Below are 25,067 nucleotides of genomic sequence, written 5' to 3'. Positions count from 1 at the left end.
AACAGAACCTGTGCCTGTGGCACAACTTGCTAGGGAAAGGGTCCTTGATCTGGCAACATTCTTGGGGTGTACTATTACCACAGTCTTGGCTACACTGAGATAATCTGTTTCCCTGGAGCCTTGTGGAGAGTAAAGAGACATCATGAGTTCCGCGTGGGTGATGAAGATGGGTCTTACTTTTCATAAGCTTAAATTAACTCTGGGCATTAGTGCCAATTTGGAGTTTGTTAATTAGAGGTATAGGTTTCACAAGCAGAAAGAATCTATTTTGATGTTCTAGTCTGACTTCCTTTTTTAAATCATGCCCTTATAATTGCATACTTGTCTAGAAATCTGGGCAGACAAGTTTTAAACAAATTAGGACAACTAAAGGAATCAAAACCAATGAGGAAAGAGGAAAGGAGAAAACACAAAAGAAAATAAGGGAGGATGGGTAAGGACAAGCAAGGTATTGCAATCATGTCCACCAGCCACAGGCATGTCAAGGATAAGCCATGGCAAAGAATAATAGCATACAGAGTGGACAGAAGAGCAGTAGGAAAAGAAAGACTAAGTCCTTCTCTGCCTTTTTTTTGTGACAGAAACTAAATACACAAACACTCCGAGTCAAGCAACACTGTTCCAAAAAGTTTCTATCCCTATAACAGATTCCATGCTGAGAATATGTGTCTAATCTTCCCACTCTGAATTTTAGTCAAGTGCCTCTATCATCAGCCTGAGCCTAGGAAATCTAGGTAGAAATATTCCAGCGAGGACATGAAAAGAGTGTAGACTAGTTTCATGCTCTACAACATGAATAAATATTTTAATTCGAAAACCTGTTATCACCAATAGATCCTCTGTTAAGAACAGGTCAAAGAGCAACAAATTTCATTCTGTTAAGAAACAGTAAATTGTCGCAAAGTCATTACTCAGCACAATTTCACTGAACTCCATCATTTAAATAACTGGACAGTGGAGAAAAAACAGGCTTTTAACTTTAGTTGAATCAATTCTGCAACTCCTCTCTGCAAACTGTGGTTATTCTTCTTTCTCCTTTTTCTGTTGTTTCTGTATCAGCACTGACATCCCACCAGCAACAGCGAATGTGACCAGTTACCAGCACAAAGGCAGGTGGTACTATACTGTGTCAGACAGACCTGGTCTAGCTTACACAGCCTCATGAAGTTTAGAGTTGAATTTAAATAGCAGACACTGCTTCTCTGGTAAGGCTCCCAGTTACAGCTAAATCAAATTTTCTTTAGCAAATAGTTTATTTGTCATACAGCATGGTCTGTGATCAGGCAAAACCATTCCTGGAGATGAATCAGGCTCAAGCATTTGTGATTAACAAAGTGGATTCTGAGCTGACCTAAAATAATCTCACTTCTTTTTACCCCATTTTTTATTCTGGTTACAGCAGGAAATACAAAGCAAAACAGCACAATAAGTAATCAATAGTATGCAAAATCCCATGCAGGGGAGACCAACAAAGCAAACATTTTGGGCAGTTGTACAGCTTTCTCTTTTCACAAAGAAATACTTTAAATACAATGTCAAGCCTTTATCTGACCGACAAGAGGTAACTAGAGGAAATGGGAGTAGAGTTTTTTAAAAGGATTTCTGGACGCCAGTATCTTCTGTGCTGAGTTATTTTGGAATGATAAATAAAATTTAGATCAAAACAGATGGTTCTGAGTCACATATATAAGGTCATATTCTTTCTTCAATATCCTATTTTGCAACACACTTCTTCCTATTTGGCCTGCACTGGCAATATCCGTTGCTGTTCCCATGTGTGCCTTCTCTGGAAGTTCTCTTCAGCTGAGTCAATTCAGCACATACAGCTTGCAGGATGGAGCCCTAGCTTCTCACTTTTCTTGAAATCCCCTAAAAGATATCTTATTTATTAACTTACCCTGTCTAAATGTCACTTTCCCTTCTGAGTAACTCTCCAATTAAATTATATAACTAACATTTGCAACATGTTAGAGGGTCAGAGATTGTATAAAAGAGTTGCAGAAAATGGTAGAGGATTTCCAACTTGTTTCAAAGCAGAGACTTTTGCAGTAGCATGGGACTCTTCAGGCCCTGAAATAATTTCAGACATTTCCATATTTTAATTCTGGCACATACCTACAAGTATGCCTGTGCAATCTCCCTCTGGTCCTTGTCAAAAATAATGTTATAAGAGGAGACCTTAAGGGTATTCCCCAATCTGAGAGTGAACTAACAGTACTCCTAACCCACTTGAAGACAAATCTACAAACTCTGTTGAAGTAAGTTAGACTGAACAATCATAAAGGAGGGGAAAAAAAAGAAAAATTTCATTACCAGAGTAATATCAGTAATTGTCTGGAGTAACATTAGTAAATATGTAGAAAATCTTTAATAATTTAACCATTTAAAAACTGAGGATAATTTGCATAGTACATAGCATGGTAGTAAGTAAAGTAAAAATTCCTATGAGTAAAATGAACCGAAATCCTCTGACAGAAAGTGATACAGAAATACAAGCTCATCTCCCTGTATTCCCATTGTTCTATTTGCAGTCAGAAAATTTTATGTGACCGTGTAACAAGGCATAACACTATAGAGAGCCTTAGATGTCCACTGGGATTACAGCATATCTTAAACTTCTTAAGTTTTCTGAAGATCTACAAAAGTCAGAACAATAAATCAAAGAATAGGTCAAAGTGTCATTAGGAAAGCCTCAAATACAGCAGCCTCACTGTAAATAAAATAATAAATATATATTCTGGTCCACACCACGACTGCAATATCAAATCAATAAAGATGCAGATGTGACAGATTTTACAAACTCCTTGGCTGAACAATTTTCATGAAAGGCTCTCCTTTGTGATGACATACATAGCCCAATTTTCAAGATTCATTAATTTATTTGAGAATAAACTAAAACTAATAAATACCTTGTTCATAAAATAAGTCAAATCACAATCCCAAGCAACAAAAAATGTGATCATTTCCTCATTTAAGCATATTCTGTTTTCAAACAGATTCTTCTTAAACTTACCAAGTATTCAGGGACAACACCTTTGTAAATCTCATAAAATTCTTCTGCATTTGGACGCTCCATGTTGAACTAAGAAAACCAAAATTTTAGCCAGGCTGTATTAAACAACAACAACAACAAGAGACAGACACCCCTTATTAACCAGTAAATATTCAGAATTCTCTTTTAATTTTTACTAGGTAAAAGGAATGGCTTTACTGTTGCAACATGGAGTTTGTCAAAAACTTAGCCAATGATGCCACAGATAACATAGCACACAATATCTTCTTCCATCTGAAATGTAAGTAGATGGCTTAGGGTAGGCTTATCCCACAAAGACATGCAACATCTTTTTGTTGGCTAGTAAAGGAAAGGGGTTATTCTTCATTTGTGATGGGGATTTGAGTGATAGGAGAATTTCAGATCCTGAAATTTTTGCAAAAATTGAAAGGCAGGACTTACTGGACTACTCTTGGGAACAATCTCTGTGCCAAATTCCTTTAACTGCTGAGGGTGTTCAGGGTGTCAAAATCCTTACAGTATCTTTAAAAGCATTCCCATAATCCATACTAAAAATATATTTTAAAAAATTAAGGAAGGATATTAACAATAGTTTCATTAATTTTAGCTAGTATATTTTGTAAAGGTATCTCAAATTGCTCTAGAAGAGACAGATATCCTTATCCCCCCATCTAACTATAGGGACTCAGATGGAGAGAGGTAAAGTGTCTTGGTTCAAGGTCACCGAGCAAATACCAACAGACCAGCTGATCAACTAAACAATAAAACACAAATATCACAAGGACAGTGCTGATCCCAAAACACTGCTAGTCTGCACAAGGGTTTTATACTGCAGGAAGACACCTGTGCAGTGCACAGAGCACTTCTCTAACTTCTGTTTATCATAAAAACAAACACAAAAGGAAACCTACCATCTGCAAAGCTGAGATCTGAAATCCTCCCTTGAGGATGGCTTTTATAATCTTTCCAGCAAGCCCTGAAGAAAGATGGAAAATACAGTATTCAATTTTAAAAGCAGAATTTACAACTAAAAGGTATATACTGCTTATTTTCAAACTGAAAAACCAGTGTTGGTGTAGTGCTGTGAAAGGAAGCAGAGAGCAGAGCTGAATTCACATACCCTATGTTCTGTATGAAGTGACATGCTTATCATTTCAAACAACTAAATTCCATGCAGCTGTTGAAAAGAATTTTAGCAAAACAAGGCAATTATTGAAGCCTTTGCTTGTGTCGGATCAACTGCAAAATACCCGGTTGCTGCAAGATCAAGATTTTATTTTTAATGAAGATCCATTGGTAATACCAATGCTTAATCAGTAATCAAGTCAGAGCATAGGCTGTCTTTTTTTTATACAGTGTTCACCGGGCTGCAGGTCCTACTTTAAGCCAGAAACAATGCAGGATGATAACAAATATTGCCAATAAACCAGCATAAGACTTCATGTCTTCTACGGGAAAAACACGTTAGTGCAAAATAACCTACTCCTTCTAAGTTTATAGCTCACAAATGTGCTATTGCTGATCATACTGCTTGCTTTATTCTCTCTAGAATGCATGCTCAAAGACTGAACGATGTTGTAAAACAAAACACTAAACTTCGCAGAACAAGAACCACTGATTTTCCACTGAATGTGTATTTTAGATTTGCCTGTGCTTACAAGATCAGGCCATTCTGAAGATTATGTCAGCCAAGCACAGTACTCTGTGTGAGTCAAATTCATAGAATCACTGTTTTTATAGAATGCAAATGCCTATTCTCTAGTACACTTTGTGAGAAGCTAGAAATTTCTGGGCATTTATTCAGAACAGAATTAACCATAGAAGAATACCCTGTAACGAATGACAACAACAGGATTTGACTCCTGGTCATTAAATCCTTTTATTAACTAGCCTTTAAATTGCAGCATATTTAGCACTACATAAATTTAGGAGATGAGAACAAAACAAAGCTAGTACCAAGGTTATAGCATGCTCAAGACACAGTCTGCTAATACCTGTGGCATAGGATTGGTGAGCTTCCTACTATATTAAAAGGTCAGTGGGAGTTCTCAATAAATGCAATGGATAGTTGGAGGGCTTTCAAAAACTGTATTTACAAATGAAAATGAAAAAACCTGTCCCTGAAGTATCTGCTACTATATTTTTACATTAAGGTTTATATAGAAAATCCTTCCCTACACAAACCAGTGCATATTTCTTCCAAAAATCTTCAAACTACTCAAGGGAACACCAGAGATTTTGGTACACGCTCAGTCCATGGAGCTCTTTGGGTTCACAGAACATAGAAACAAGTGGAGGCAGGTGCAGTTCCTGTCCCACTATACTGTTCCACCATGGCTCCTGAGCACTGCTGAAAGGTTCCTTATAATACTCCTGTGAACTCAGGAAAAAAATTCACCATTTTTTCATGGTAAAAAAAAAATAATTACAGTAGTAAAGGGACTTGGGCGGGTTTGCCCAGGAGATGCAAGACCATGTCAGAGAGAGAAACCAGAGCTGTATTTTTTTTTTTGTCCACCCTGCTGGAAAGGCTGAGCAGCTCAAATGCTTTCACACAGGTTGCACTGAGGCACTGAGCCTACTGTCTTGATTTCAGAGACGAATGGCCAGTTTATAAAGAGATTAAGTGACTAACTGGGAATCATTCAGGAAATTAATAAATATTATGTGACAGAGCATAAACATTTTCTCATTCTCAAAATCCAGAGACAATATATGAGTCATCTGCTTCACCAGAAAACAACAAATGTGAAGAAAGGGCACTGGTAGATAAATGGTCACTGCCACTTGCAGGAAAAAAGCTATGAGGAATGTACGAGAAAGCCAGAGAAAAAGCTATGAGGAATGTATGAGAAAGCTGCTTTGCCTGACAGATGTCCATTTTGCACTTTCTCAGTCAAGAATGGGCCACTCACAGAGGCACTCACAGCCCACGAGTATCTAATTAAAATTAATTATAAGGTTCTGGGGTACTGCTTCTTACAAAATTTTGTCTTCAGCAGTTTTATGAGTTGTAAGCAAAATCCATGTTTTAGAGAAAGAAAGGGGGACTCAAATATTCAGCTTTCTGGGTTGCTTCTCTGCTGAAGTCACTAAGACGTGTATTTTATTTAGAGAGGAGACAGGTTCCTTTAATGACAGAAAAAAGTAGGAACGTACTTTGGATAAAAGGCCTTCAATGCAAGGTTTCTTTAATAACTAACTGTGATAAACCTACCAAGATTTTCCTCTACATTGTATTTCTGAGTTCACTTTCACTCACCACAGCAACAGAGCACTTTGTTGCTCCAAACAGATTAGCCACACCTGCAACACCCAAAAGGCTTAACCAAAGGGCTTATTGTCACCATTGTAGACAGACAGATGCCTCACCAAAAAAAATTCAAAGTGCCTTGAGGAACAGGCATCTTTCATTTATGTTTGCAAAGCAGGATGTTAGCTCCACTTCCCAGATGCAGGAATTGAGGCAGAGGATAAGCAAGTTGCCAGTAGCAGCACTAATCTACAAATCCAGTGACTTGGCCTACCTTGTCCCAGTGTAGGCAATACACATATCACTTCTCCTAGGGACACTTTCCTTTCAAATTTTACCTGAACCAAAACAGAAATAAAAAGCATAAAGGCAATCCCCAAGCAACAGAAGAGTGGAAGCTCAACGCTCAGCCTGGGATCTGTTTCAGGCTTTAAGCCAGTTCCATGACTGAAATAGGATGTATCCTTTCCTTTGTGGGCAGATAAGGCTAAGGAAAAGACAAACTAATTAGAGAGCCATTTCAGCAGCTTCCAATAATTCTTTTTGACTTTAAAATCCAAATCTGTAGTGAAAAAACAACTTTCTAAGGACCCTTCAAACAGGGTCAGTGTATGTTTAAAATGTGATTACACTAAGAACCCAAATCAAAGCTGCAGATTAGGCACCAGTTATGATGACTTTTCAGTCCCAAAGCACAAAAGAATCAAAAGCATTACTGAATACAACTGGGGGAATTTAATACTAATCCAAAAAAACAAGAAAGTGAGAGGGAGAAAAGGAGAGCAGGCACACACTATGTCTTCTGGGCAGCATTATGTTACTACACACCTAACACAGGACAGATAATCTTCTGACATATTTTAATCAGTTAAAATGCTAAGGTACCAAGACCTCCTCATTTACATTTATCTTCTACAGTTTGTTGCTTTACAATACATAGTATTTGAAAATTGTCCTTCACTAAGAAACAGAAAGTAGCAGGGAAGACATCAGACTAAAAAATGTTACAACTGTCTGCAGAATTATGGCTTGGGATAAAATAAAACAGTTAATAAAGGTCACTTTTAACCTAATATCACTTTTATCAATGAGAGGCAACAGCTAGGTTATTGGTGCTCTTCAGTTCCAGTGCACAACGAACCACCAGCCCTACAAACAGGAATGTTACATTCTCTTCCATTTGTTCTTGGCCAGTTTCCCAATTTAACCATTCCAGTATTAAAAGCTTATTAGGCAAGACAGCAGACTGCCTTCAAAGCAAGGCAAGAACTAGCTTCCTCATCTCAACCTCCATATGTCATGTTTTTAAACCCTTCTAATACTTAAAAATAATTCCTCTGGAACAACAACAGTTTTTTTTTACATGAATACACAAACTTCCATGACTGATCAGATTGATGATCCACCTAATCCAGTAACATATTTCTAAAAGTAACCAGTACCAGGTGCTTAAAGTAGCACTATAAGTAGCAATTTCATTTCATGTCTATTTTTTACATTTTAAAACGCAATTTTGCTTCGCAGTATAATGAAATTATCTGATTCTTTATGGCCAAGTGTTAAGGTCCTGTCCCAAAACTCCAGCGAATCATGATCAGGCTTAACTCCAAGCAAAGTCCTTTTTGAATTCCAGAAGACGGAAAAGCGAGATTTAGAGTTGGGCCCTCCTGCAATGTATTTCAGTTGAAGTTTTCACTAATCTTTGTTTCAGACAACATTGAAAAACACTGTGCAGTAAGAAAACGATAGATGTCCTTCTCATAAGGTGCACTTCTTCCTATCAGTTGGTCAACTCATTCCCTGAAAAACAAGGTTTATCTTTTTCTCTTTCTATTTAGGAATAACTCGGCTCTAGGCACTCTTACCATGCAATATAAAAACACCATTTCTAGACTCCCCAAAAGTTTGATCAGAGTGATAACCTACAACTATTGATCTCCCAGTTCCACTGTGAAAAAGGACATGCAGTCATTTTTATATCTGTGCTCTGGAGCACCAAGTGAGTCATGGAGGGTCTTCTGAGTGACAGACACCGGGCCAACAAAGCAGAAGAGGAGCTCAAAAGCTACTCAGGCTAACCATAAGGATCTAAAAAAAAAAAAGACAAGTAGATACAGCCAGAAGATGAAGAGGAGCATGTGAGGAAATGGTAAGAGAATATCATTTATAGTGACAGAATCCAAGAATTTCCATCACTCCTCATTTCAGTCTAGGCTTTGGTATTAAAGGAGAACCTCAAGAAGTTTGAAGGGCAGCTTTACAGATACTCATGGACAACCCTATCAACACTGCAGCACTGGTGAAAATCTTCACAAACAAAATTCACTTGAAAATGCTAAAAGGTAACAGGGTGAAGGCAAAAGGTATCACCACTGTTTTACTGAAGAATAGAAGTCAGCATTTTGCTAGCACGAGAAAAATTATGCAGATAGTAAATCTTAGGAGACCTTGAAGCCAAAACAACAGAGCATATGATGCAACTGAGAACGGGAACTGATAGAAAGAGTCAAAGGGGGTGAAAGGTTCAAAGGCTTAATCCCAGCTGCAACTTTCTGAACTGCTATGAACAAGGCAAGATCACACTTGCGGGTGCCAGACAGGGCATTAAGACGCAGAATGATGAAAATCTGTAGGGGAAAAAAACGTATTCTGGGAATTCTTGCATGGGAACAGACGGTAAGAGTCACACAACTTTCGGATACAAGGGTGCATACTGAAATTCAAGTCAAAGGTCATGGCCAGGCTACAGAAAGTATCCAGGAATTTGGCTGGATACCATTGGTATCCACGTACCAGCGTGCGCCATTTGAGATGGGAATCCGAAGAAGAAAGATTAAGAAGGAAAGATCAATATCTCTGCAATAGTTATGCTGAACTCAAAACTGATGGTTGCATATCTACAAAAAACCAGAAAGACTTAGGTTTGCCTTTCTTTGTTCTTGTGTTAAGAGAAAGTTTAAAAAGAAATATCCAGCTTGTTTTGCTCTTTCTTTCAAGATGTTCATTACTTTGTACTCCTTCAGCACATCCACTCTGATTTAATTTTTTTTTCACTTAAGAAGATTATGGTCAATCACTCCAGTCAGAAGAATGTTTCTATGCCTATAACAACTTTCATTCACTTTTGCTTATTTCTTGAGTGTGAAAAAAGCTAAACATGATATTTTAGCTGAGGTTGTACCACTGGATTATATGGTGGCATTCAGTATTGTAATTCAAACCACTCACGTACATAATAACATTTCTTTCTTTTTTTATCTGGTTATCCCTACTGAACACCAAGCATGGGACAATGGTTAGAGTTAAAGAGAGGAAGTCGTTAAAATTATGCCTTGGAGTGTGTATTAGTCCATAATTATAAACAATAACTTTAATCTACTATTGCACTGTCAATTAACTTAACTCTGGAGGTTAAAACCCTCATGAGATGCCCTATAATCTGCTCCAGCCTTTACTAATTTTATATTCCACTTCCTGTGGAAGGTTTGCCAACTCACTGTCCTAGATCAATAGTAAATGTTCTGCAAGCTCTATAATTTATTTTTGACTTGGCAAAAGACTATCACATATTCCTACATTCTGTGTCTTGTCTGTTTTCAGATCCAGTACCTTGCCCTTTTCCTTACACTCTGATTTGAAAAGGGCAGTAACAGAAGAGATTTCAACATATTTATTTTTTTCTGCAAGGTACAGTGAGTTAGACTGTGCTAGCTGCATTTTTTTCATTTTTCTAAAACATTTTCAAAAATTTCTGGTAAATTCTGGTTCTGTTAAATCACCAGACATCAGGCCAGTGATAAACTATGAAGTTTTCCTTCATACTTCGATTAAATCTTTTTTCATCTAAATTAGTAAATATGCATATATTTTGTAAATTTACTTCTAGAAAGCTGTATATCCCTCTCTTATCCATTCCAGGTTAAATAAATTAAACCCTTCAAGTTTTTACTGGCTAAATCTCTAATTGTTTTTGCTCTCAGTTGATTATGTTATTTTTGAAACAGAGAGCCCAGAAACTGGACATGACACACAAGTTGGACTCTCACAAGTACTGAGCAGGACTAGTGGGTCCAACATTGTGAACGCTGATTTTGCTTATGTTACATCAGTATTCCAACCATTTCTCTACAGACTTTTCACTGACACCCTGCCAGTTCTTCTCTACTTTATATCTGTGCATTTATTTTCCCTTCTCCATGGTAGTATTATGCAGTTTATATTCAGTTTCATCATCTTCACATTGCTTCACTTCTGCAGTTCATCAGGAATGTTCTGAATTCTAATCACATCCTTCAAAATTGCAGTAGGCACTTGGCACCATCTGTGAACACTGCAAACTTGCTCTGTCCTTCCCCATCCAAGCCATTAGTGACAATATTGACAAGAACTGGCCCCTAGATGGGTGACAAGACTTCATTTGTAAAGCCCTTTTAATTTTAATTTTTTAATGCCCATGTCCAGTCCAACATTCAGGGAAACATTTATGGTTATGCTGCACAGATTTGAACGTACAAATTACTTCACTAAAGGAAAATTCTGGTTTCCTAACAGCAAAGAACTTTGACGAAGGCACTGATATTCAAGTGAATTAGGCTATCTGGCTCTGTTTTACCTTCCTTTACAGAAAACAGAGAATGCAGAGATCAGCAAAGCTTATTCTCCTTCAAAAAAGACATGTTGGTCGATGTCCATCATATCATCACTGAGTGATTTAAAGGAAATTATAGAGTTCTGATTCATCAGTTTCCTTGATATGAAAGAAGTTTCATTAGCCCGAAATTCCCTGGTCCACTGTTAGAATTGACTTTTCTCTAACCCTTTAAGAGTGAAAATCCCAAAATGTAGTAATAAACACTAATTTCTAATGTCTTTTTTAATACCATCATCCCTGCAGAGAGATAAGTTTCATCAACATAAACGCCATTAATACAAGTCTGCTAAACACAAATGGGAAACACTCTTTCCAGTTGGAGGATATTTATAAGCTTCAGCAAGGACTGGTTGTGCCATTTGATTTGTTTGTTTCTCTCTCAGTATATATCCTCCTCTTCCTTCCTGTCTCAAACTGTCAGAAAGGATTTCCAGACTCAGTTCATCTCCCCCTCTACCTTAACCAGTTCAAATGTAAAATACATTTTTCATACTTAAATGTCACTTCTCCACCAGCTACTGAAATCCAAAGTTAGTTTAAGTTGGGAATCCAATGCCAAGCTGCTAAAACTTTATGCAGGAAATAACCAAGAAACAACATCGGCTTAGCTTCAAAAACAAACACCCCAGGCAAGGAATATCCATCATTGCAACTACAGTGAAGAATTCAAAACACAGATGGAAGTGGAGGGACTACTGTTCTCATGGAAGCTAGAATTTTTTTCTAAAAAGCGGTGATAGAGTGGTAAAGTAGGTTGCTTTCATGTTAATCACTTTTTTCCTAGCTTCTCAAAAGAGAAGAAAACCCAGCCAACCTAAAAAACCCCTGCACCACTAGACACCACCAAATGCTTCACCACCCTATTGTATATAATTTATTCAAGGAAAACACAAGAAACAAACTGCATTTATTTTGCATAAATACATCTTCTGCCTGGACAAATCTGTCTGCAAAAGAAGGCCAGCATCTGAAAGCACAGGGCTTTACTAGATAGTTTTCACGTGACTGCAGCACTAAGATTGCCATGTTGTGCATGACCCAGAGGTCACATCTCAAACAATCCACTGTACTTTGAAGTATCTGCAAAGACTTGTATTCATCCTACAACTTTTTTTCCACTTTGAGATTCTATCTCCAAATAGCTCCTTACAGATTTCTAATTGTTAGGTGAATCAAGGCTATCGCTGATACCTCTTGGCACTCAACCTTGCAGACAAGATCCAAAGAGAAGTTCCACCTACATCGAGGTGAACTCCACAGTATCTGCACCTCACCTTTTATTACAAATACTTGTCACAAACAGAACATATACTTTCAGATTACTTAAGAGAAAATTGCATTCCTCGTTTTTTCTCAAGCATGAGAAGAGAGCTTTCTGAAAACCCTGTTCTAATTCTAGGTTTGCTGAAAATAAAAATAATGAATTAGTCAAACTTACATCTAAAATGGTAAAAAAAAAAGAAACAATTTCCAGAGTTTGTTTATAATTTTTAAAAATCTTATCTAATGAATACAAATTGTCTTGATAAAAAACCATGAAATAGATACATAGTCCTGAGAATGACAACAGATCTGCACCTCCACTATCCCATCCTCTTTTTCTTTTCCAGATTATTTAATCTCCTTAGTACATACATGTAACTATACTTAGCATAATACAGAGGTGAATTGGACATTATCATAGTGATGCTTTCTCTCTTTCAAAGAGCAGCAAGTATATCACGTGTCAGGAACAGTTCTCAGTTGTTTGCAGTCAGACACATAATCCACTACAAAGCTGGATTCCCGCTCTCTACAATACTTCTCACTCTCTCTTACACAGTAATTTCACTTGAGATCCTACATAAGTAAACCTTGTTTCTCTACGTGCTTGAGACTGAACTAGTCCTTGATATTCTTTTTGCCAAAGTTAGGTTTGTCTTTGGAGCAACAAACTACTCTCAGTTGGAATTTTTCTGGCTTTACATAAATAAGAAATATGATTCTTATGGTTACCTGTCATGCAGCATTTTGTTAATCAATGTAAAGTTCTACAAGCTTCTAAAGCTGTCTACTCACTACTAAGATAGAAGAGGTCTGTAAGATTTATCATCTACTCAGTATAGGTCTAAAACCATGTTTCTACAGAATATCTTTTTCACTTGGAAAGAAATCATTCCTGTTCCTTTTGCTTTCTATAAGACTTAAATTTTAGTTGAAGAATAATGTGGAAGATGTCACTGTATTTTTTTTTTACTTATATAAGAGTGTCATGGAGCTAGGGAATTGGATTTTGGGGCTATCTCAAACCATGACTTTAAAAAAAAGTTAGAACAAAATCTCAAACTTAACACATACTAGGAGAACAAGCCTGTCTGGGTAATCAGTCTCATGCCTAAGAGCTCTCAAGACCATAGAAGCGCCCTTGCCTCTAGGCAGACCTTTCAGTTTGCATCAGGTCCAATGAAGTCTTGACTAGCAGTTTTGCTTTTCAAGTTCATGGCACAGTTCTAGCCCCAAATTTGTTTCAAGCAAAACTCTAACGTCAGGAGAACCCATGTTGCAGCCTGAGAGTGCAGAAAAGGACAGCAGGATTTCATCTCTCAAGCTCTGTGCTGCAACCTACATTCAAAACGTGAACTATAAAACACTTCTTTAGCCTGATCATCATTATTTTCAAATTTTTCCCCTGTTTATTTTTCAAAAGAAGTAACTAAAGGTCACATGAAAGAAACTTTAAACCAATCATGAAATACCAAATTCTAATTCCTACAGCAAACATGACTAAACTGTTACAAATAAATACATTAAAGCTAATCCCACCCAGTGATCTATAAGATGCTATTTCTGCTCACAAAAGAGTCAAGTCATAACTGTCCTCAGGGCATTAAACTGATATTTAATCATTTTGGTGAATTTAAAATTTTGGCCTCTGAGCACTACTTTTAATACCTCCAGATCCAGTAACATGAGGGGAATTACGAAAAGAGAATATCTAAGTGATTGCAACTATGATCTTGCATCTGAAGTATCAGAAGCACAAGAAGCAAGAGGATTACAGAACACAGATCTACACTAAAAATTTCAAATTATTAAATATTTTAGCCATACAACCCTAGAGCTCCACTTACTTGACTGAAAATTGGTCTCCAGAGAACAGAAGACTAAAAGAAAAGTTTGACAGATGCCAAACGCGTCAAACCATGACATATCTCCCTTGTTACAACAAGTGTGCACAGAGTAGCATCAGGTTGCTTTTGCATTCCAGCTCCCAATAAAGAGGAACCAGACTGCTCTTGCAAATCCTCTTTAGAGTTAAAACACAACCATCTCACTGCTGCCAGCCAGGGAAGCACTTCATCTCCACTGGGAGGAGCCACCAGAGAATGAGTTAAAGGTGTTTAGTTCAGAGCTCTGGGATACACTGCCTTCCATGGCCTTCCCAGTCATTTTCCCATCTCTGATCCTCCACAGAAGACATTATGCTGACACCAGATTGACAAAATAGCTACTGCCTTATTTCTTTAAGAGATATGTATGATGCACATTCCTAGAGGGCCAGTGATGCCATATGAGGAGTGGCTGAGGTCACTTGGTCTGTTCAGCCTGGAGGAGGCTGAGGGGAGACCTCATCGTAATCTACAACTTCCTCATGAGTGGAAGAGGAGAGTCAGACACTGATCTCTTCTCTGTGATGACCTGTGACAGGACCCGTGGGAATGGCCTGAAGTTGTGTCAGGGGTGGTTTAGGTTGGATAGTAGAAAAAGGTTCTTCACCCAGAGGGTGGCTGGGCACTGGAACAGGCTCCCCAAGGAAGTGGTCACAGCACCAAGCCTGACAGAGTTCACAAAGTGTTTGGATGATACTCTCAGGCAGATGGTGTAACTCTTGGGGATGGTCCTGTGCAGGGCTGAGTTGGACTCAATGATCCTTGTGAGTCCCTTCCAATTCAGCTTATTCTGTGATACCATCTCTCCAGCATTACCAGCACCCTTGACAGCTGAAGTTAAACTTCACATAACTCCCCTGACACCCTTTATCAGGCCTCAGGGTTCCCTGCAGCCTGGCAGACTAGTTGGACACTCTTGCTTACAGGACTTCTCTAGTGGGTGGTCGCTGCACCAGGTCCTGCGGGTGGTGAGGCTGCGCTGCTGCAGCTGTCTGGGAACAGCTGTTCCCATATGCCTGTCAGGAGAGGGTCAGCAAGGCCAGAGATAAAACCAATACTGATTTCCCACTACTTTGTCACTGGATAGGAACCCTATAAACCCCCTATGGCAATCAAGGTCAATTCCTAAGGACTCTGTCCAAGAATTAACCAGCATAAACTAGGAATTACATCCAGCCTTTTGACAGCAAGGTAAGCTCACTGAAAAGCACCCTAGTTTACAGCTGTTTTTCAAGCAAACCATCTTCCAGGATAGAAAAACAGAAGATTTCTCCTTCTAAGAATTAGTTATGCAACAGACCCTGGAGAAAAAACAAACCCTGGGAAAAAGAACCAGAAAGCAAACCTCAAATAATTAATTCTGTCAAATGTTTCTGCGGAAATAAAGACTAAAGCTCTGCATAAACTCCACAGTGTAAGTGAAACTTCAAGTAATTGTAAATATGTAATGAGCAGCTTATATTCATGGTAATTAGATAGTGAAGTTCAAAGCCTCAGCAGTGCATAGGAAATGGCAAAAAGGTTTATTTTTAGAAACTCAGTACTGAAAATTTGTAGAGCACAAATCAAAATTCCAATGCATAAGAAGCTCTGCTGCTTTGATCCACATAAATTCCTCTCTACGCCTCTGGCTCTGCCAAACCACCTTTTCACACTGGCCACACAAGATTTCCTTTCCTCTCCTCCTACTGTGTTTCCACGTAGCTCCTTCCCACCAAAACAGCAGGGTGGACAGCCACAGCTAGATGGGGTAAGCAAGTAGTTCATTTTTAAGACCAGGCAGTCTCCTGCATGCAATTTTGCCAAAAGGGCAGCTCATTAGTTGCTATAGCACCTATTTCAACTGAGATACAGGAAGACATAGGAGACGTTGCTGGTACAACCAGAACGTCTCGAGTATCACTGAACACAGTTGCTAACAGATATTAAAAGGGAGATGAGGAGGACTCCCAAAAACTGTTGTAAAGGTAGCACACAGCTCTCTACTCTGTTGGGATTCTTCCAACTGTGACAATAAAAAATGCTTTGTAAAATGACCATGTGCACCAAGAGATGCCACTCAGTGATATTTCTGTTGCTATTCACAAAATTAAGCTGAAGAAGAATATGAAAAACACTAAGGAAGACAGAAGAGGACAGGCTAAGAAAGATAAATTCTCTCCCCTGCAACAATCCTGGCCTATTGGGCTGATGTTGGAAAGTTCCTGCCACCCTTGTGAAGAATGATCCATCTATCTCACTTAAAACTGCACACTGGAATAGGTCCAGCTGCAATATGAATCCACACCAGTGATCTCAGCCAAAGACAGAGGTCACTGCTCAGCCAGTGTCTCTACCCCTTCCTAAGACCAACTCTTCATCAGAAGTGAGACTTCTGCAAAGTTTTACAAGACCTCCTCAGTCTCATAATCTCTTTAAGAGGTGCAGTGCCTGTGGGTTTTGAAACATACAAAGTAATATTGGAGAAAACAAGCTGGGACAAGTGGTCTCAGTACAGTAAAAACATGGCCAGTCCTTGAATTCCATCACTTTTGATGTTAACTTAAAATTACGTGTTGGTTTTGACTGGAGTAGAGTTAATTTTCTTCACAGTAGCTACTATGGGGCTGTATTTCGGATTTGTGCTGGAGACAGCACTGATAACACAGGAATGTTTTATGTTATTGCTGAGCAGCTCTTACACACATCGGAGGCCTTTTCTTCCTCTCACACCATCCCACCAGTGACTAGGTTGGGGGTGCACAACAAGTTGTGATGGGACACGGTGGGACAGCTGACCCCAACCAACCACAGGGATATTCCATACATTATAGAGTCATGCTCAGCATATAAAGCCAGAGGAATAAGATGGAACAGTGTGGGGGGGACATTCGGAATTGTGGCATCTTTCCAAGTAACCTGGAGGTGGCTGAACACTTGCCTACCAATGGAAGCAATGAATGAATTCCTTGTTTTGCTTTGCTTATTAAACTGTCTTTATCTCAACCCACAATTTTTCCCACTTTTACGCTTCCAAGTCTCTCCCCCATCCCACTGGGAGAGAATGAGTGAGCGGCTGTGTGGGGCTTAGTTGCCAGATGGGTTTAAACCACAACAGTCCCTTTTGGTACCCAAGGTGAGGCTCACAGGGTGAGTGGGTTGGGGGTGAAAAGAGGTCGGGAAAGGACACAGATGAGACAACTGACCACACAGATGTTCCAGACTATACGATGTCATGCTCAGCAATAAAACCTGGGGAAAGAAAAAGGAAGTGGGAAACATTCAGAGTAATGGCATTTGTCATCCCAAGTCACCATTACATGTGATGGATTCCAGTTCTCCTCAGGATGGTTGAACACTTGCACATGAGAAGTGGTGAATTAATTCTTTGTTTTGCTTTGTTTGTGTGCATGGCTTTTGCTTTTCTTATTAAACTGTCTTTATCTCAAGCCACAGGTGTTCTCACTCTTACTCTTCGGTTCTCTCCCCCATTCCACTGGGGAAAGTGGCTGTGTGGGGCTTAGTTGCCAGCTGGGGCTAAACCACAACAGATTCATAAAAAGCTTTGCTATATTAGAAAATTCAGTTTTGATTTCTTAATTCTCTTCAAGGTAGTTGTCAAAGCTGCATGGAGGGAGAACGCTCAGATAACGTACACTTTGTCTTTCAAATTTCAGTTCTGTTTGGCAGCTGTCATCTGCCTTTCCAGCCCTCTGTGGTGTGAGAAAATGAAGTATATAGTGGATATTAAGCTGAACCTTAGGCCAGTCTTTCTAGAGCTCACATTGCAAAGCTGGGTGTGCACAGATTTTTTGTTTATCTATTTCTCTCTCTCTCATCACCCTCAGCTCCTACAGACACTCATACTCCCAAAGGTGAGTACAAACAGGGTCAGAATTTGTCTTTTGGTGACTCAGAAAAATTCAGGGAAGTTCAAGAAAAAGGAAAGAGAGTAATAGACAGGGCACTATGAAATCTACAGAGACAAAGAAGATTAAAAATAGGAAGAGACAACCTGAGTTCACTAAGATAGAGTCTGAGCCTCTATATGTAATAGAAATTATATCAAGTATAGAAAAGCACAGTCCAAGTCATCTATATATTCATCCTGCCACATAAAAATTTGTCCTCTGCAAACAGGTAGCTAGGTAAAGTCATAGACCCAGCTGCTGCCCATATTTCTGTAAAAGGAACATCACTCTGTCTTTGCTGCGTGGCAGACTTATCAGTAGCAGATACCATGCAAGGCCTGGAAAAGATAACAGGGATATTATCAGCAGCAACTGCGAGACTCTTTCTTGTGAAAGCCTTTTCATTTTTTTCAGCAAGCTCTCCAGACATCCCACATGAGGTGTGAAAGGCCTGGAAACTGCTCCAGCCACTTCTGCTGTTTCCATTTCAGCTATCCACAGAGAAGTGATTGAAATGCTGCAGTGTGCTGTGCTTCTTACTAAGAAAAAAACTCAACATTCTCACATGGCAATATTTATTCTGCATTCAAAAATACTGTTTCAGTGCCAGAGCCAAAACATTTTACTGCACTCACTGCTCCTACATCTAAATACAGGACACACGAGTGAGATTACGTTTGTATGGTAACTGTAGGGCATTAAACATTTCCAATACTCATATGGCAAACTCACAGGACATTCTCTGGCACAGAAAACATCACAGAGTCCACCAAACCCTTTAGGTCTTTGGTTAATTTTCACTAACAAGCCTTTTCTACTTTCCATTCCCACTGCATTCAGCAGAACAAGACTCATAAGAGCACAAATCTCCCTTTGTGAGTAGTTTTAATCTAATGTGTTACTGCATGAGTGGAAGGCCCTGCAATACAGCCAGTGTTCTGCTTTCATTCTGTTGTAAGGATGCTAACCTCCAGCACGTGACTGTGGTGGGCAGACAGGAGTAAGGACAAGGTAAGTTGTCACAATAAGATTCATCAAATCTCATGTATGCTTTTAGCCTTTTTTTTTCACCTCTCCCTTCTTATTCTGAAATTAACAAGTATCCACATGGAAAGCACATAACACACTCACTCTTCATGGAACTGAACCACAGAAACACTAAATGTGTACGAAGGACAATGTATCTGCATGGTTTTGTAAGTACTATGAAATATACTCTGTGCTCTGGCAGTCTCATTCTCCCAAAAAATGGATGTAGGAATGATCATGGATACAATGAAGCATACACTGCTTTCCCCTCTGCTATCTGCATTGCTTACCTTCATTAACAGCATGAGGCTTAATAATGCAACAAGTACAGTTTGTGAATGTTGCACTGCTCACTGGTCCACGACCCCCACTGGAGGGAAAGAACAACTCCAGCTCCTGAAAACAAGTGTAATTGAATACATTTTAGATTGATCTAGCTGCATGTATCAGCTTTCATCATAAGTAACAATAGGTGAAGTATCCATAAGTACAGAAGATAAACCTTAAGTACAGGTATTTTTTTTTTTGCTACAAATACTTCTTCCCTATACTATTACTCAAATGTATCTTTTCATCTTTGGCACCATTGCTACAATCATAAAAACATGATTGGAATATTTTTTGCAATGTCTTCCCTTTCACTTCTGCAATGCAATCTGTTTACACTCAGAGCATTCAAAATGCTGCTGCCACAATCATTTGGTAGAGGTGTTCCCAGATTTCCAAATTCTCTCTCTTTCCTCACTATCTTCCCAAATACAGTCCCATACACACATATTCTGTCTTCCCTTTTTTTCAAACCATCTTTTCCACCATATAAGCAAAAATACAACTACTATCCATTTCTCAGTACATTTTCTTTCCATATACAAAACTGACCTCCTTCCCATTTATTTACATTTTTCCCCTTTCCTCTTAAACAACTAAACTTTGTCTAAAATTGCCGACTCATTCCTCATGCCTTATTGACCTTATTTTTATTTTTTTTTTTGAATCTTACTGAATTGCAGCTGATGAACTCAATTGCTTTGATTTCTGGGATAAAGCAAAAGAACCTTTTTGCCTCTGATCACTTCTTTTCTTCCCACCATCACTATTTAATTATCATAAAGCTTTGGGCCTTAGACCATATTAGGGTGAGCTTGACAGTCAGGTTTCTTTCCTCAGTGATATTTTTTCACTGTTCACTGCCAGTTTCACACTTTTTCCATACCATTTATTCCCATATGTTACACAATCTGCAAAACACAGATTCCATTTCAGACCTATTGGTCAAATTCAGTAAGAGAATTGATAAATTTCTATTTCAGGGAAAAAAAATACATGCAGGAAATACTACTGCCAAATCTATCTGATTTTTTCCTTTATAACAGTAGCAATGCTAAAGGTCATTTCCTGGAAAAGTCTCATTTAATTTACTAGCTCAATTCAAATGGAATAGACTTACCTATCTCCCAGTCTTCAGCTCACAGCACTTCGACAATTTCTGTAATCCTTACTCAAACAATTATACAATTCAAACTAATGGATCTTTCCATAGAAGGAAAAATGGCTTTTGTTTTTCTGCTAGAAAATAATCCACATTTTGAGTGGGCACATCTGAGACAAAAGGGTTCATTGCCTACATTCTTATACTGATAAAATGCTGCATGTTTCAAAGACCTTGTCCCACTCTGTTAACTTCTGTTTACTCTAAAAGTAGTGGCCAGGAAAAGGCAGCAAAATATGTATACTATTCAACACTTAGTTTTATCCATTAAAATACATAAAAGGAAATTAACTTAATAATGCTGAAGGACTGGCATAATGAAAAGCCAAACTATAACAATGTAGAGCCTTAAAAAAAAAATAAAATTCTTTTGCTTTCCCTTTATTCCTGATTTAAAGAAAATACAAAATTTGGTTTGCAGAGAGACAGCAGCTTAGAGTGTATCAGAGACATACTTTCACTTGTCACTTAGCCCCCAAAAGAACAATGCAGCCTTCCAGTTTAACTGTTCAGCTTATAATACATTCGTTAAATGTGTTTGGGACTTCAGTTTTCTGTCAGAAGAGTTCATTTAGGTCCCTTTATCTTATATTCCTTTCTTTTCAGAAAAGCTTCTGCAAGGCACAGCCAATTAGTTTCCATAGCAACTGCTATACAGCCATATAATGCTGGGCCTACTAAATTAAAATAGGCACAAGGGCATTAAATTCACAATTTTGGTTGATTTATTGAAGATCGGTATCATCAACACCACAAAGATGCACATACCTACAGAGGTTCAGTAAAATAATCCCAGTGCCATAAAAATGCTGCAGATGAACAGGGCCTTTCAGACAGCATTTCAAAAATAATGAAATGTGAAAAGAACAACAAACTTAAACCAAAGAACATACTTATGCTCCTAATCAAGATTTTATGCTAATAGATGCTCTTTCCTACACTCTCGGTTCAGAAGCTGGCACAGTTGTCATGGTAGTACACAAGAACAAAGAGAAACTATCACCCTTATATTTGAACACATCTAACTATTTAATCAGAACTTCAAAGACTTTTCTGACTATAATTCTCCTTCATCAGAAAAGATCAATTTTATCTGAACTCTTTTTGACTCTGTAACATCTTCACCAAGTCTGCCACAAGAGAAAGTACATCAGGTCCAGTATATGACTTCTTGCCAAAACCAGAGGCACTGGAGAGGATCCAGCAGCTCAGGCACAGTGCAGATCAGCAAGATGAGTCCCTGACCAGCAGAAAACTGCCCATGCTTTGCTTTCAGCCTGCTACACCACACAGCCTAATGTCAGCCACAAGAGGAGGTTGACCAACCCTGCCCTCATCACTGGCGTATGATCTCTGTGTACATTTTCTTGTATACGCTGCGTAGCAGCTTTTAGGTATTCTGAGGCAGATCTCTCTCCAGCTGTACTACTGCAGCTGTTCAAACAGAGGAAAGACTAGGATGAAGGAAGCAAAAACTGCTATCTTTTCCCCACTGGTCGACAGCTAAAACACCACAGCAACATACCAATCAACCATGAGATAAACTTTATTCTTGCCATCACTTATCAGCATGTCTATCCCACAGCAATGCACACAAATAATCTCCTTAATTCTACAGAAACACTGGCAATACCTATCACCCAGTTCCAGGGCTTTTTCTTAGCACTAAGGAAAGATACTGCCAACAAAGCAAAACAGAACCACACTCCTCAAAGCCATATTCAATATATTACCTCTCAAAGCACAAAGCCCTACAGAGTGGTCTGTTTTCATATTTTTTCATTCTGAACAGTAACAGCAAAGTAGGCTGCAGGCAGAGGACTAGTGAGGACTGTGGAGGAGAACAGATAAGCAAAACACAGGAGGGCACAAAAGGATTTAATTTTTTAATCCCTTCCTTTTTATGACCAACAATGGTAGGCTCTAGGTAGACTACGCAGACTGTGCAATTAACTCATTGTTTGTGATGTACAGAAGACATTAAAAATGACCAGGCATGCCCTCCTGATCAAAGTGCCCAAGGTTCCCCTTTGTGACAGAGATAAATAAGATTTCTCTTTTCAGACAGTTTATTTTTCCATGCTAACAAGGTTCCATGAAGAATATGGAAACTAGTTCCAAACTCAAGTGTGGAAAAAAAAATGAGATTCCTAACCCAATTGTTAAAAGACAAAGTTAAAACAAACTTCAGTCAAGAAAGTCAGAAACTTACTTTAGCAGCTGAAGCAACTGAATCTGGGCCATGAGCTGCATTTCTTAGGCCACCATGTCCAAAGTTCTCTCTGATGCTGTCCAGTGTATCAGTTTCAGTCGCTGTAGGGTTTGCTGGTCCCACTATTGCTTTCCACTTACTAACTGCATCGTCTCCTAAGATCTCCATAGCAAGAACGGGACCACTCGTTATGAACTGGAGAAGCTCACTGCAAAATGGAAACAGCACACGGTGATCCATGCTACAAATCAAACCCAACAAAAACATGATCCAGTGGAGATGCTTGGAATACAACTTTGCAAGGCCTTGAGCAACCTGATCTAACTTTGAAGTTGACTCTTCTTTGAGGAGGAGGTTAGACTAGGTCATGTGCAGACATTCCCTTATAATGGTTATAGAAAAAGAACCAGATAACACAAACCCACTCAAGCTACTTTGTAGAATGTTAGATTTCAAAAGAATTTGTAAAGGATCAGTACTGGTGTCCTAGCAACAGTGAAAGAGAGACCCCGCTAACCACTTGTCTGACAGGAATGACTCCTAAGCATGTCTCCTCTGCACAGCAGGATTTCAAGGCTCTCGCACATGACCTGTGTAGGTACCCCACTGATAGAACATCAGCACTGCTTTTGAGACAGATTTCTCCACTGTCCCATGGACCTCTCCCGTGGATTTTGCCCAGCCAAAGTCCACACTGGGAGAAAAGGGAAAGACTTGTAAAGTCTGTGTGGAAGAAAGGACTTAATCACGAAGTGAGTTATTACATCCTGGCATAAGCAGAAATCAACTGATTTTAATGGGATGAATCCAAGGAGAAGAAATTGTCAGAAGCAGCCTGCCTCCTCTCCTGACCACCTCATTCACATAGAAAACAACCACTCAAAACTGGTAAACCAAACATTCTATTTAAAAACTAAACAAAGTGTCACAACTATAATTCTATGTCTTTCCAAAACATGAATACCAACAAGCCTGTCTTTTCACTGTGTAGTCTGGAGAGAATCAACAAAGGAGAACATTGAGTCAATGCTTTTTGCACTACTTTGTTAAAAAAATAGAGTTTTACACAATCATAATTGTGGATGAGTATGCTTCTCCAACCATCTTCTGCCTAATGATCATTTATGCAGTGATCACTGGGCAAAAAAGAAGAGAAATACTACAAGTTCTTTGCCAAAGAAATGATATTAAAACTGTGAAAAGTTACATACAGAAACTACACAGCAGAAAGCTATTGGAACTCAGGTTCTGTTGGTCAGAGACTGCTTGTTTAGGACACAGTAAAATAGCTTACGCTTACATACACACAAGAAAAAAGCAATTTCGACAACACTGTTTACTGTGCAGACGAATCCTTGTATATTAAATATATTTTTAAAATTAAATTCTTTAATATGAAAACCATCATTTTCCAAACAAGTAGAATTATTATTTTTCCCTATTATTCACTAGACTTACATTGACTAGTGAACTTGCAAACCAAATCTGAATTTAAAGGCAAGCAAAACAAAATTAAAGATAAATGAGTTGTAGATTTCACATTTCACTGCCTTGAAGATTCCTGTTTCTATTTGATTTGTAATGGTTTGGAAAAATTTATTTCTAATTTAGAGAAAAATCCTATACAGAAGATGCAGCCAATAGGACTGTACAATGGGAGACAGGCACATCACAGTGGACAAAGGCTTCAGTTCCTCAGACAATTGCCATTAGTGTAGATAGACATCTGGGAAATAACACTGCAGGCAAAATTCCTACTTATTTATCAACATATTCAAGCAGGTTTACTCAGCAAAGAAAAGGCAATTCTAAATCATCTGTCCTCTGACCTCCAACATGGTCAGACATAGCCTGGGGCCATGTCTCTGTGAAGGGCTTGAGTTTGGACCCACAATAAATCAGCTGCTGTTGCAGGAGAACTGTTGCTGACCCTAATTCTCAAGCATTTCATGACAGTACTGAAACCAGGTCTTTTGACCAAGTCAGTGCAAACCCAGGCATCAACATGGCAGAAAAACACAAAGCACCCTCTTCCTAGAAGAGGCAGACTACCAAATCCAGAGGGAGGAAAAGAAAGCTGGCACTTTTAGGAAAAGCAGAAATGTCAAAAGCTCTGGGTCATAAGCATTAATCTGGTCAGTTATGGAAAGACTAAGGTCTTTCACGCTACGTGGAGCAGTCCAGCATCATGGAATTATGACATTTTGCCCAAAGGTAGCAGTACAATTAGAACTGCCCCATGCACTATCCTTCCAGTCGCTTATGACTTGGGGTACTTGCTACTAAGTTGATTCTTACAGCTTAAGTGTTCCCCCTAATTCTCATTATCTGCAAGCTCCACCCTGATCCTGAAGATGCTCCTTCCCTTGGCTTTGAAGTTT

General features: G+C 38.8%; 1 protein-coding gene across 3 annotated transcripts in view; it reads right to left on the bottom strand.

Moving 5' to 3' along the window:
* Nucleotides 1-25,067, bottom strand: part of NME7 (NME/NM23 family member 7) — an 89,495-nt gene that overhangs the window by 33,830 nt on the left and 30,598 nt on the right. For all 3 annotated transcript variants that reach the window (XM_051781034.1, XM_051781035.1, XM_051781036.1), the window contains 4 exons: nucleotides 22,687-22,894; nucleotides 19,276-19,381; nucleotides 3,925-3,989; nucleotides 3,014-3,082 (listed from right to left, as the gene is read on the bottom strand). In XM_051781034.1, coding sequence (XP_051636994.1) covers nucleotides 3,014-3,082; nucleotides 3,925-3,989; nucleotides 19,276-19,381; nucleotides 22,687-22,894 — 448 coding nt within the window. The remainder of the gene's footprint in view (nucleotides 1-3,013; nucleotides 3,083-3,924; nucleotides 3,990-19,275; nucleotides 19,382-22,686; nucleotides 22,895-25,067) is intronic.

The sequence above is a fragment of the Manacus candei genome, unplaced genomic scaffold, assembly GCF_025592945.1.
Source record: "Manacus candei isolate 608988 ecotype Guabito, Panama unplaced genomic scaffold, ASM2559294v1 h1tg000014l, whole genome shotgun sequence".
NCBI classification, from domain to species: Eukaryota; Metazoa; Chordata; class Aves; order Passeriformes; family Pipridae; genus Manacus; species Manacus candei.
This window is presented reverse-complemented; position numbering and strand designations above follow the sequence as displayed.